The 14,623-nt window shown below is 48.0% G+C and overlaps 1 protein-coding gene across 12 annotated transcripts in view; it reads right to left on the bottom strand.

The window, feature by feature from the left end:
* SEL1L3 (SEL1L family member 3) overlaps positions 1 to 14,623 on the bottom strand; it is a 106,021-nt gene that overhangs the window by 88,165 nt on the left and 3,233 nt on the right. For all 12 annotated transcript variants that reach the window (XM_045056514.1, XM_045056513.1, XM_045056510.1 and 9 more), the window contains exon 2: positions 3,124 to 3,694. In XM_045056514.1, the coding sequence (XP_044912449.1) occupies positions 3,124 to 3,694 (571 nt within the window). The remainder of the gene's footprint in view (positions 1 to 3,123; positions 3,695 to 14,623) is intronic.

The raw sequence follows: 14,623 nt of genomic DNA, 5'->3' as shown, positions 1-14,623 counted from the left end.
ACAGGTTTAACGGGTGAGGGACGACTGCTACCGCCTGGTCCCCTCCCCCCAGGAAACGGACAAGAGTAAGTGGAGCCTCAGGTGTGGCGTGCCTGGCCACCTATGGCCCACATGCCCAGAATGCAGCCGGAGCAGGTGCACCAGGAGGGCACGTGGCCAAGCCTTGGCACGCACGTGTCCTGAAAGGCTGCTGACTTTTGATCTGGGCTAGATTTTCTCAGCAAGGCAGGACAAAACTCTACCCACGTGTCCACCAACAATCGGACCACCGGCCGGGCTTGCCACGGTCCTGGCAAAGGAGATAAGCTTCCGGGGAGCGGTAAGAGGGGGTGCGGGGGGGGGGTGCATACAACCCTCACCTCGGGAGCCGAACCTAAGCTTTAGGTGGAGAGGCACTCAGCCACACTCACGGAACAGCCGTGCATGGGGACCTTGGCTTGCTCTCTTTTTGTAAAGGAAAAAGCAAATGAAAGTGAGTCAGGGGGCACTTCAGTTCAGACACGGAGCCCTCGTAGGACACCAGGCACTCGACACAGAAAACGTTCCCCCACACGCCACACCAGGGCTGGCTGCAGACTGCAAGGGGACCAGACATGAAAGGCACCCCCGCGGCTCCCTAATGCCCTCTTGTTGTTCTGACTTGACTCTTGTTCATCAAGAGCCGAAGAGAGAAGCCCCTGCTAAGAACAAGCCAGAGGCCTGGCCCCCTTCCATCGCACAGCCGCATCAAGAACAAAGGTCGTGGACACTTTCCGTAGGGTGGCCGCAGACACTCTTTTGATTCGTCTTTTAAAGAGAGGGAGAGGAAATGTTCCCCTTTCTGGTGAAGGAATCACAGCCACGCACACAGACCTGGTCTGAGAGTGCACAGAGCCCCCTCCCCCCATTTGTGGTGACTTTAATTATTAGAAAAGGTTTTCCTCTGCGTTACGCTCTTATTAGATTTGCTCTCACCCCAAAAGTAATGCTCGGAATACGGTGGGGAGAAAAATCCCACTGCGCTGCTCCAAAGCTCCGTGAACACAGGAAGGAACAACAAAAGAAAAGAAAAGGCAGTTCACCTGTTAAGGGTATGTTCGGGCGCCCTAAGACCTCAGCCAGTCCATAAATGACTTCATTTAAAAACTTCCAGCTTGCAATTTAGTCATTGTTCAATGAGAAATATGTGATTTGCCAAACATGAAATGGAATCATTATGCCCTGACAAAATCGGAGGCAAATCAAAACCGGCTGTACGCGCCTCGTGCTTCCTTCTCCTTAATAAATTAGGTCTCCCCGTGGAGGGCATTCCAGAAAGATGCTAGCATGGGGTTCTGCCTGGAAGAAGGATGCACACTGATCATCGAAATGCCGGCAGCTCGACTAGTTAATTACCCGCCCCGCCCTACCCCCCACTCACACACACACAGGAAAGGAATCTGCCTTCTTCTTCTGCATATCTGTATTTAAAAGCACCACACAAACAGGGAATAAGCCAGACACAGAAAGAGGCCATTCAGACAAAACGCAGGATAAGATCGCATAGAACTAGACACACGCAGAAGGGCACGTAAAAACTGGTGGATTCTGAACAAGGTCTGCAGTCTAGTTCAACAGGATTAGATCCACATCAGTTTCGTGGTTTTGATACTGCACTACAGTTGGGGGAGACGTCACCATTAGGGGGAAGCGGGATACATGGGACTCTACCATTTTGCAACTTCTTGCAAATCGAAAATCATTTCGAAAGAAAGAGATTATTTTTAATGGTAAATGTGTTCGTTCTATGGCAAGTGGCCTTCGACCAACTGTAATATATGGTAGTACCGGCCCTGGAAGCTGTCATTATATGCAGGGCTGTTTGGGGGTGGCCCCAGGAGACATTCGTGGCCATCATCTTCTCAGTGTACTTAAGTCATCTAGGAGTGATGACGCCTAGATGTGATTTGCCATCCAGGCGCCTCCCGAGGAAGGGTCTGCTATCACAGGCCCATGGGTTTGCTTCGCCCACCAAGCCTGCCGGGGGGTTGAGCCGCAGTTACTCTAGATCAGAGTCCTACCAGCTCTGCCCCTGCTCTAGAGGGCCCCTAAGCTTTAAGATACATCGGAGTCACGGGAGTGTGTTTAAAATGCTGATTTCAGGGCCCCACACCCTACAGATCCTGACGGAGTAGGATATGGATGGGGCCTGGAAATCTGCATTTACCAGAGCCCTGGGTGACTCCGCTGCAGCTGGTCCTAGGGCCACATTTCAGGAAATACGGCCGGGTACCAGGTGAGTGCTGGGAGCATGCCCAGGTTGACTCCCCATCGCAGGATGGGCAGAAGGGCCAGCAGGCTCTCAGCATCCACATAGCAAGGTGCGCCTCTTACCAATGGAGAGAACTTCTAAGAGTGCACAACCAGAGATCTCCAACCCCGGTGCTTAACGGAGGGCACAGGAACCTCCTGCACTGGTCCTTCGGGGGCTATAACCATGGGACATTTAGGATAAGATGTAGAGTTTGGACCCTATCATCGTGGTGGCTAATTTTATCAAGTGCTGGTTATGCGTTAAGCACATTACATCTCATTTAATTTCCACAGCACTGCTCTGAGGGGATTGCTACTTATTATCCCCATTTTACAGATAAGAAAACTGAGGCTCCCAGAATGCCGAGGTTCACAGGCAGAAAGTGGCAGAGCAAGGAGTTGAACCCAGGTACGCTGGGCTGAAAACCCCCACGTGATTTCCTGCCTGACACAAGGGCTGCTCTAGTTCTCATCTCCTCCCGGAAAAAAACACTCCACCTAAAAATAACTGATAGTCAAAGGGTTCATGAGGGGAGGGAGGGAGGAAGACTTCCCCAGTGCCTGTTTCAGTGGCAGTAACGCTCCCTTCCCAGTTCAGACCCAAGCCTCTGAAGGTCCCTCCACGACCTCTGTGACCCTCCAGTGCAATCTCTTCTCTCCTACTCTTCCCCTCTCTTCACCTTTTTACTTCCTCCCTCTTTCTCCCCAAAGTCCTAAACTACAGGCTCGGTGTGCCTGCCATTTTCCTCACCTCCCCCCACTGCTGGTATAAGAACCTTCTCCACCATCCTCTCGTGATACTGGCTATCTGAAGCAATACGCATGAGGTTCCTTGCAAGGCAAATGACCTACCACTTTCAAGAGGACACTGGGGAATCTTGTTTGCCCGAAGGTTCCAAATATAATCCATGTTCCACTCCAGGCACACTTGATGGTCTTTGAAAGGGCGTTCGAAAGGCGGGACCGTCTTCAGCAGAGTATAATTCTTAGCTACGGCATGTAGCAAATTGTCCTCCCATTTAACATTCAAGTCTCCACCACTGTATCTGTGAGTAATCCAGGCGCGTAGTATCACCGCGGATACCGAAATGGAGTGTCTGATGAAATAATCATCTCTGTAAACCATGATGCTCGGAAATCTCACGTGCACTATTTGTGTCCTGCTGGTGTGAAGATGCTTTTCATTTTTCCACCTCTTTTTGTACACAGGGATGCTACTTCTGAACTCGGACGAGACAACGGCTTCCAGATTGACAACACACGGCTGAGAGCATAAATACTCAACCGAGACTTCAGAAACATTGCGGACGTTCCCTTCAACGACGGTGAAATAAATAAAGTCTTTGTAAGCCGTGCTCTGTTCCGCTTTGGGTGTTACCGACGTCGTCAGGGACGTCTGCCTGCCCAAAGACGGCGCGACATTCTGAAAAGGAAAAAAAAGAGGAAGAAGAAGAAAGAAATACAGGGAGTTAAAAAATCATCATATTAACAGATATGTGAATCATTTTCCTGGGATACAAAAATACCCGTCTACATAAAGCAGAGAACGTGGGACACGAAAGATGGCAAAACCACTACTGAACAATTAGAGAAAAACGCACACACACACACACACACACACACACACACACACGAATGAAGATTAGGCCACATTCAACTCTCTCCCCAGACTCAGTAGCATCTGCTGATCAAAATGGGGCTTTCAAAGCTCCGTGGCAATCATTCCAGAGTTGGTTTCCAAATGGAGGAGCTAGTTCGCAACAAATCCAGGAGCTGCGAACCTGCCTTGGTGTGAAAAAAAGGGACGAGCCAGCTTCAGACATTTCCAAACTATTGTCCTGGCTTCAAATGGTGATCAGACACAGCCAAATCAAAGGGCGGGAGAAGAGTTCAAAGTGCACCCGAGAGGGAGCATGATGGGGATGCCAACCTGGCCTCTTTTTCTCCCGTGAAGTTCTGAGCCAGGACAAGCACGCATGACGGATGGACCAGCAGGAGGTTCCGGCTGCTCCAAATCACACACAGCCAGCCTTGGACCACAGACTGTGTCGTCTGATTCTTTCACCACGGATGGTGCTCCAGGTGCCAAGAAGGATTTTAGCCGTGTGTGTATTTACCTAGTTCTTGAAACGACGAAGACCTCTTAAAATGGACCTTCCTTCCAGAAGAAATCTTGGAAGTTGGTCATGAGATCAAGGCAATGTTTCGAGCATAAGGCGCTGATGTATGGGTGCTAAGAGCTCTTCCAAATATAACTTTTGTGATTCAGGCATCCAAAACACAATAGCAAAAAGGTTACTTTGGACCGCCTCACACCCATTCGTATGGCCGTTATCCAAAAACAAACACAAAACAAAACAAGCACTGGAGAGGACGTTGGGGAACTGGAATCCTTGTACATGGCTGGTGGGAAGGTAAAATGCAGCAGCCACTGAGGAAGACAGTGTAGCAGTTCCTCAAAAAAACAAAAGCTAGAATTACCACGTGACCCAGCAATTCCGCTTCTGGCTACACACCTCCAACAGTTGAAAACAGGGACTCGAGGGGCGCCTGGGTGGCTCAGTCGGTTGAGCGTCCGACTTCAGCCCAGGTCATGATCTCACACTCCGTGGGTTCGAGCCCTGCCCCGGGCTCTGTGCTGACAGCTCAGAGCCTGGAGCCCGCTTCAGATTCTGTGTTTCCCCCTCTCTCTGCCCCTCCCCTGCTCATGCTGGGTCTCTCTCGGTCTCAAAAATAAATAAAAACGTTAAAAAATTTTTTAAAAAAAGGAAAAGAAAACAGGGACTCGAAGAGATACACTCACAGACACACACCCATGTTCACAGCAGCATTATTCACAACAGCCAAGAGGTAGAATTGACCTCGATGAATAAATGGATAAACAAAATGTGATCTACACACCCAACGGAATAGGATCCCGCTTGAAAAAGGAACTCTGACGCATGCCACAATATGGATGAACGTTGAGGACATTATGCGAAGTGAAATAAGCCAGTCACAAGGAATAAATGCCGCATGATTCTACTTAGAGGAGATACCTGCAGCGGTCAGATTCGTAGAGACGGAAAGGAGGGTGGTGGTTGCCAGGGGTTGCGGGGAGAAGATCACGGGGAGCGAGTGTCTAAAGGGCACAGAGTTACAGTTTTACAAGATGAAAAGAGTCCCAGAGATGGATTTGGTGATGGTTGCACAATAGTGTGAATGTACTTAATGTTCCTGAACTATACACTTGAAAGTGGTTACGATGGTAAATTTTGTGCTGTGAATATTTTTACAAGTTTAAAGAGGAAGGTCACTGTGGTCTTTTCCAAAGAAGGAAGAAATAAGGACTCTTTTTTCAATTCTGGCTGAAGGGTGTAGGAGACGCAGAGGGGGCTAAGACATAAATGTGGGTATCAGGAAATCGTGTTTATAAATAGTGACACAAGGCAGAGCATGTCAGTGCTCTAGTCGGACTATAAGCAAGTCCTAAAGGAATACAATCCCAGGGGAGGGTCACTCTTCCTGGGGGTTCTAGAACAGCCTTTACGGAAACAATGGTATTTCCGTTGGGCTTTGAGGGATGAAGAGAAGTTCTTTAGGAAAAAAGGCAAAGGGAAAAACTCTGCAAGTGGTGTGAACAGCATCAGCAGGGGCAAGAAGGCAGGGAAACACCGACGTACGTGGGGACCAGATACAGGGCAGATTGCTTTGACCAGAGAACAGGAGGGGAACGACACAAAAGGACATAGGGATGTGAGGTTGAAAAACGAAAGGCAGGGTTCTGGCTCTCAAGGAAGGACACCGAATCCCAGTCCAAGGAATCCGGAATCTCATTCTACTAACAGTGAAGAATCAACGAAAATTTCTGTAAAAGGGAACTGCGTTTCTATTTTAAAAGCACTGACAGTCAATTAGAAACAAAGCTAACAATCAAGAAAAATGAGCGAAATGACATAGTTCATCAATTAGTGAATTCCCACGGATAGTAAAGGAAAGGCACATGGAAATGACACTGAAGATACCAGTTTGAACTGACTAGGTTCACACAGATCAAAAAAGTCCGATAACACACTGTACCGGCCAGATGGGCCTCTTATGTATTGCTGATAAGAGTGATCTCTGTGGATGGTGGTCAGGCAATAGCCATCGAAAGTATAAAAAACCCTCCAGTCCAACAATTCCCCCTCTAGGATTTTATCCTACGCACACTCTCAAATTTGTGCAAAATGATGTACGTACATGTTTTCACTGCAGCACTGTTTGTAATAGCAAAAGGTGGAAAACTAAATGTCCATCAAGAGACTGCTGGTTCGGGTGCGTGGGTGGCTCAGTCGGTTAAACTTCTGACTTTGGCTCAGGTCATGATCTCACGGTCTGTGGGTTCAAGCCCCATGTCAGGCTCTGTGCTGACAGCTTAGAGCCTGGAGCCTGCTTCGGATTCTGTGTGTGTGTGTGTGTGTGTGTGTGTGTGTGTCTGCCCCTCCCCTGCTCTCTCTCTCTCTCTCAAGTAAATAAACATTAAAACATTTTAAAAATAAATAAATAAAGGAAAATATATACATATTTTCTTTATTTTCTTTTTTTTTTAATTTTTTTTTCGTTTATTTATTTTTGGGACAGAGAGAGACAGAGCATGAACGGGGGAGGGGCAGAGAGAGAGGGAGACACAGAATCGGAAACAGGCTCCAGGCTCTGAGCCATCAGCCCAGAGCCTGACGCGGGGCTCGAACTCACGGACCGCGAGATCGTGACCTGGCTGAAGTCAGACGCTTAACCGACTGCGCCACCCAGGCGCCCCTACATATTTTCTTTAATACACATAGCACGGGTTGCTCACATGGAAAAGGATAAAGTGACCAGAAGACAGGGTAAGAGAGGGACATTGGCTGTATATTCTTATTTATTATCTTTGAATTCTGTATTACATGAATATCGCAAAACAAAACAGAGTAGGGCGGGGGGCGGGGGGGGGGGAGCAACTGTCCTAAAGATGAAAATAAAAAACATAGTTTCTCCAAGTGGCAGAGTGAGAACAGGAGAATGGCCATTCCTTTTGATTAGTCATGGGAAAAGCGTGGGAAGAAATACGTAAAGAGGTGGATACAGTCCAAACTGTCTGCCCCCGCAGTAAGGGGTTTAATTGTTTTATGTCCTCATTTATACTTCCAAATTACACGGGGGAGGGGGGAACAAACATAAAAATAATCTTCTAATTAGAAGTGGCGACTGTTAGAGTGGATGAGCCCTTGGCGAGGAATCAGCCCACCCCATTTTCCCAACGAGGAAATGGGTCGCTGAGAGGCGATGCTCTCCGATATCACCCGGGCCGGTGGCTCAGCAGAGGCAAACCCAGAAGCCTCCCCCCCCTCACCCCGTTTTCACTCTCTCTCTCCCCCCGTTCTTCACCCCACAGTGCACAACAGCAAGACTGAAGAGTTGCCGGGCTGAATTCGGCTTCCTTGTGAATGAGAGATACCCCCAGCATTTGTCCATAAGCAGTGGCTTGTCGGACGTGTGGAGGTCTGGCCCGCCGCTCAAGACGGGAATCCGGCCTCGAGCCCACAGCAGAGGGTGGCTGAAGACCGAGGCCACAGGTGCAGATGGAAGCTGGACGGCACAGCGGCCAACGGTGGCTGGTGTCCCTCCTACCAAGTGCCCCTAACGCTCAGTTCCCTGGGAAGAAGACATTGGCCCAGTTAGTGAGGCAACTGGACTAGAGTCCAACACATGCTGTGGTATATTAAATATTACCTTGTGTTCTTTCTCAGAGAATGACTTTAAACCTCTTCCTCATTCCTCTTATGTATTTCTTAAAGACTCACCCCAGCCCTCTTCACCCACTTCAATTGTTTTTTAAGTTTATTTATTTATTTTGAGAGAGAGCAAGAGAGAACACGTAAGCAGGGGAGAGGCAGAGAGAGAGGGAGAGATTGAGACTCCCAAGCAGGCTCCTTGCTGTCAGTACAGAGCCCGACTCGGGACTCGATCCCACAACCGTGAGATCGTGACCCGAGCTGAAATCACGAGTTGGACGCTCAACTCACTGAGCCACCCAGGTGCCCCTCCCACTTCAGTTATTTTTTAATCTTTTTTAAACTTGTTTTATTTTCTTTAATCTTTTTTAATGTTTATTTATTTTTGACAGAGAGAGAGAGAGAGAGAGAGAGAGAGAGAGAGAGAGAGAATGAGCGGGGGAGGGGCAGAGAGAGAGGGAGACACAGAATCTGAAACGGGCTCCAGGCTCTGAGCTGTCAGCACAGAGCCCGACACGGGGCTCGAACTCACGGACCGTGAGATCATGACCCAAGCCGAAGTCGGACGCTCAACCGACTGAGCCACCCAGGCACCCCTTAAATTGTTTTAAAGTTTATTTATTTTGAGACAGAGACAGACAGAGTGAGTGGGGGAGGGGCAAAGAGAGAGAAGGAGAGATTGAGAATCCCAAGGAGGCTCCTCCCTGTCAGCACACAGCCCGACGCGGGGCTCAAACTCACGAACCATGAGATCATGACCTGAGCCAAAACCAAGAGTTGGACTCTCAACTGGCTGAGATGCCCAGACACCCCTAACCACGCGTTTAGTACTGACGCTAGGAACTCCAGTGAATCTTTCTGGTAAACCAAATTCTGGAGGGAAGGCTATTCGATTTCACCAGATTTCATTGCAAAGTGCAGTTGGTAACAGTGTCCCTTATCTTACATCTCAGGGCTAAACACGCACAGTCCACTGTCCCAAGTGAATAAGCACGGCACGTGGAAACCGGTTTCAGTTTTGCTTGATGACCCGTGACCTTCCACACATCGGGCTCATCACTGCGGAGATCGGTGGTGACAGATGAAAATGAAGAAGGTGTAGGACACCTGACAGCATACTCTCTCCGGGCCCTTCCCTCAAAATTCTGTTTTCAAAGGAAATCTCTACCTATGCACATGAAGATTATTTTATTTGCACGTACTTCCAAGTCTCAAGTGCAGCAAAACTAAGTCCAAGGTTTATGGGTCCTAGACTCATGCTAAGCTGATACGGTAGCCACAAGTCACATGAGGCACTGGTCACGTGGCTGGTCCAAAGGGAGTTGTGCTGTAAGTGTAAAACATACACTGGGTTTCAAAGACGATTTTTTTAAAAAAGGCAAAATACCTCATTAATATTTCTTATACCGGTTATATGTAGAAATGGTCCTACGGAGACACAGTAAGCTAAATCGAACACGTGACTAAAATTTACTTTGCCTCTTTCCGTTTGCTTTTTATCTTTATTTATTTTTTTAATTTTTTTAACCTTTATTTATTTTTGAGACAGAGAGAGACAGAGCACGAACGGGGGAGGGGCAGAGAGAGAGGGAGACACGGAATCAGAAGCAGGCTCCAGGCTCAGAGCCATCAGCCCAGAGCCTGACGCGGGGCTCGAACTCACGGACCGCGAGATCGTGACCTGAGCCGAAGTCGGACGCTTAACCGACTGAGCCACCCAGGCACCCCTCCGTTTGCTTTTTAAACGTGGCTTTTAGAAAATCTGAAATTACCTATGTGACTAGCATCTGTGGCTTATGTCGTATTTCTCCTGGATGGTGCGCTTCCAGATTTGAAGCAAGCACAGACTTTTCCTCTAAAAAAAGGGCGCGATTGTAAGTATTTTCGGTTTTGTAGGCCACTTGGTGTCCGTGAAAACTACTCGGCTCTGCCGAAAAGCAGCCACAGACAACTAACTCACAAGCGAACGAGCACGGCTGTGGTCCAGTACAACTGTGTTTACCAAAACAGGCGGCTGGCTGGCGGGCCCGTGGGGCACAGTCTGCCGACTCCTGTCCTAAGATTATCAAGCTTTTATTCTAGATTTAGAATTCAGGAAAACACAAGATGACAGAAAATATGCACTTTGAAGGAACGATCATACCGAAGAAATGAGACTGGGCAATTAGATATAATTTCATATACGTGTGGTTGATGGTGCTTGATTTGTTATTTTGCTAAGGTTCCCTGGTGGCGGTGTTGACATCTTCCTATTGTTTCAGTAACATCTACGTGGGATAAGAAGTTCGAGTGAGGCTAAAAATTTCAGGGCTGGAAAATTTCACGGGCTGACAAAGACGATTGGAGAAGTGGGAGAAGCGTTAGTAGGAGAGAAGAGAAATTTCAGGGATGGACAATTGTTTTCTTCATAGGATGGGGGAGTGCTGGCCCCAAAGGGGACCTTGACATCGCCGTGTGTGGCTTTAGGGGCAAGGTCTGAATCCCGCCAGAAGGCACTACAGTCTTCAGTCCTTCGGACACCTATGCAACGTAGGAAGCTGGCATCTTGTGGGCTGGAGGAGACCCAGTGGACAGCTGCTACGCCGTGAGTTGTGGCCACCTCTGTTATGTACAAAACCAACACCGATTAGCAACACATCACACTCTAAATATTGATTAAGCTGAAGCTGATTTCCTGGCTCAAGTCATGTGTGTGCTTATGAGCTGTTTCCTGCCAGGAAAATCAGGCAATTAACTTGAAGAGTTTCAGCTACAGGCATGACACGTGTCCAACCTTCATAGGTATTTTCACATGCCAGCTTGCATTAGCGGAAGTGAAAAATTACCCCCAACGTTCCTTTGTTTAGAAATTATGAGGTCAGAGTCCATGTCTTACTCATTGTTATGTCTCTGGCTTCTGAAATACAGGTAGGCAGGCACACAGTAGGATTTTCGTTAAGTGCTTCCTGCTGAACTAAAGTCCTGGGCGTGAACGTTTCTGCCAGGACCCGCTGTGGTCTGTCCTGGGTCACTGCTCCTGGGGGGGGGGGGCACCTGTATATTAACCAGAGGACTCCATCCAATCTTGAGTCCCTGCCTCCCATTCCTGACATTCACAAGGTCTTTTGCGATGGGGAGCCGTCTCCACTTCTCCATTTCCATCCAGCCTCGCTAATCTCCTTGTAAAGAACCCTCACCCTTTGGCATCCCACCGGGCCCCTGGGGGTCAGGGCTGACGTGAGGGACTGTGAGGTCAGGGAAGGTGGCACTCTGGCACCTACCTTACCCATTTAGGGTGGACTTCTCTCAGCTATCAAGTCCCTCCAGACCTTTCAGACAACCTCCCTACATTCTAGAACTTTCCATGTCTCCACACCAAAAATATGAATTAAATTTTTTAACGTTTCCTATCCTTCTACCCTCTGTTGGACTCCTGCTCATCTGGCAAGTTCATCCATGTTAATGTGATAATGAAAACAGTGCTGCAGTAAAGTCACATACCTACATTTCTATGCCAGCCTGGTGAAGAGAATGCCTTAAAAGCAAAGCCTAAACGCACTGTGTCTATAAGCAAGATTTTGGGAGTGACGGGGCATTTCTGTGCCCCTTAAATTATGCCATTTAGGCAGTCACAGAGATGTTCCACCTCGGAAGCTACTGATTTGTTCTGCACACAATGGAGCTGGGCTCTGAAAGATGCCTGAGCCCTCAAACATCTGTTTACACCAGAAGTAAGCCTTAATCAAAGTCAAATTTGACAATGTCACACCCACTCACAAAACAGATTCCCTTGTGTTTGCGTAATTGAGTATGTATTGTACATTTTTTCTAAAGAAAGAAATGGGTCAGTTAATGTTGTGTTCGTGATGAGAGACCCCAAATTGGAGACCAGAATGCATTCGATTCAGCCTGGGAATGGCAAAACAGATGACTTTATGTATCTTCTGGATGGGAAAAAAAAAATCTATCAATTCTGCCTAACCTTCTTTTAGGATGACTGCATCTGATGCCTTTAAACAAAATCAATAGAAAGAAATTCTATTCAAATAATCTTGCCAGTTCTAAAAAGCTGAGAAAACTTGGTTCTTTTCTCCATATGGTCCACTTGTGATTTAAGGAAGGGACAGAGAGACTGCAAAATCTTCAATCATTCACGTCTTGTTATGGGAAGTTTATTTACACTAACACGTGTACGTGGGTTCATGTGATATACAAACAACAACTGTGTGTTTTTCTCATTCCTGCCCATTCCATCCCATCAGTCACCTAAGGAAACCTTGGCTAATGAGTGTGCTTTCTCTCCAAACTGGCCAGATCAAACTTTCCATAAGTCAAGAGGTAACTGTACTGCCTTAAAACGCCTACTTTTCCAATTTCTGCTGACTAGAAAGAAGCAAAAATCCTGTTTATGTCAACAAAGCATGCAATTAAACCGAACGGGCAGTGATGTCAATATGGACCCCAAAATCGAGATGTGCCTTGGGAAATACTTCCCAGGTTACTAATACGCCTTCCCCAAACTGAGAGCTGGCTAGAGAAACCACCACAACAATGATCCATGCTTCTAGTTGTGTCTGCTCCCCCCCGCCTCTTTAATACTGTATGATATGCTATTTCTTTTTAACTTAAATCATAAGATGGTAACCAAGGTTGAGTTTGGTTTGATTTCATGGAGTACCTACTCTGTGCGGGCATCGGGACAGGTGCGGAAAGTGCCTTTTCTCACTTGCTTCTAACCTCATCCTTCACAGAACGTCTCCCTTCAAAGCTAATCTTCACAAGGGCTTTGGGAGGGACACAGCATTCCAGTTTTACAGCTGAGAAAATAGCATGGGTTCAGAGACGGTAAGTAACTTGCCCAAGGCCAACCAACTACTAAAAACCAGAACCAAAATTCAAATTCCCATCTGACTCCAAAGTCTGCGGTAGTGTCCTTCTTAACACCCAGTTAACACCCCAAAGGAGAGGCCCTCAACTCACCAACTCACCTCTCCACCTGTCCCACTTTCTGGCTACAGGTGGGGGAAAAGTTGGGACTTTGCTCACTCTCATCCTGAAGGCGGGGCGGGGATGTGTGTGGGCGAAAATCCCACCGTGTCACTACGGGTTGGTTGTGGGGAGGGTAGGTATTGTCTTACCCACAAACATACACCTTGAACCGGACCAGCTCCCCAGCTAGGGTAAGCCCTTCTTTGGATGAGGATGTCGGCCAATCTCTCCAACAATTCCTCACATGCTGCACAGCCCTCCTGCCCCTTGGCTCCTTTCTCAGGGGAATAGGATGAGCGGGGTAACAGGAATTCACTTGAGACTATTTATGGTCTACTTGAGTCTATCCATCGTCTCTGAATTGCCTGGAGTCTTTAAGCCTTCTCGTCTACCTTTCCTCCAGCTGCCTCCGTCAGCCAATTCATGGCTCCCACACCATTGTCAACAGGAATAGAAGGTATAGAAAGCAAGAGGCAAACACCATGGCTTGGGAGATTTTCGGAGCTCTGGTCAGGATGAATGTGGACCCTACTGGCTGACGCGAAGTTTGAAGGTGATCTCTGTATTTCATATATTCATTTTCACTCTTGGGCAAGCGAGATAATTGAGAATTCTCTATACCTTGTTTTGCTCTTCTCAAGTCCTGTGTTCCAGAGTAAGGAGTTAATGAATACTTCTAGAGGGATAACCAATGGTCTGTGGCCACTGATGGAGAATTCTGTCGCAGCCACCGCCTGCTAGCAATCCCCACGTACATCCGTGCCACTAATGCCCTCTTATTTCTCTGTCCTCTGATTGTCTAACAAGTGCAAATGTCCACTCTGAATATTTCGGCTCTACAGCTGACATCAATGTTCGCCATTGTGAGATCTGTTTTTCTCATTTAAGAAAAAATTATACATTCGAGACCAGAGTTCAGAATGGACAGAAATGCCTTCTACAAGTGCCACTGATATCGATGGGGCTGGGGCAGCCTCAGCTGGTCTAGCCAGGTCTGGAGGAGGGTAAGAGTTAATGGTGTAAGAGACGGGCAAGGGGGTCTGTTGGCAAGTTCTACATGGACCACACCGCTCAGCACCAGTGACCTCAGCGGAAGCGATTCTGTCACCTTTTACTTTCGAGGCCCTCACCTTCTCTGAGGGGGCTCTCTGCATCTTGACCTTTGGTGACCTTAGAATTTTCTGGCAGCTGCTGGAACCAGGGATCATCTTTTCCGAAATCTGCTTGGCATCGTTCCGTGACTTATCTTTCAGGCCTCGTCACAATTATTCATGCTTTGGCAGTATCCTAGCTACAGTCACAGTACTGTTCTTGGGCTGTGACTGAAGGTTACTCTGTCCCCGCCAATGGGGAAGAAAGGCGCCCGCTGCCTCTGGACCCTGGCTCCTGGAAGCCCGCACCCACGAGGGCAGGGGCTTAAAGGCATCTGTCCAGAAAAGCACTCTCAACCTCCAGGCCTTGCGAACGAGCGAACTGGTGGGGATAACACCAAGTGGGAATCAGCTCCCAAATCACGGATGACTTGGCTTTGGAATGCATTCCAAGGCACACTCGCTCTACACCTGGACACGCATTCATACAGACTCGAGCGCTAACCCCCACCAGCTGCCTCCGGACTACAGAAGGACCCTATCTTTAACCTCTCCATC

Source organism: Felis catus, chromosome B1 (assembly GCF_018350175.1).
Source record: "Felis catus isolate Fca126 chromosome B1, F.catus_Fca126_mat1.0, whole genome shotgun sequence".
Taxonomy (NCBI): Eukaryota; Metazoa; Chordata; class Mammalia; order Carnivora; family Felidae; genus Felis; species Felis catus.
The sequence above is the reverse complement of the archived record's forward strand: the minus strand, read 5'-3'. Positions and strand labels throughout refer to the sequence as shown.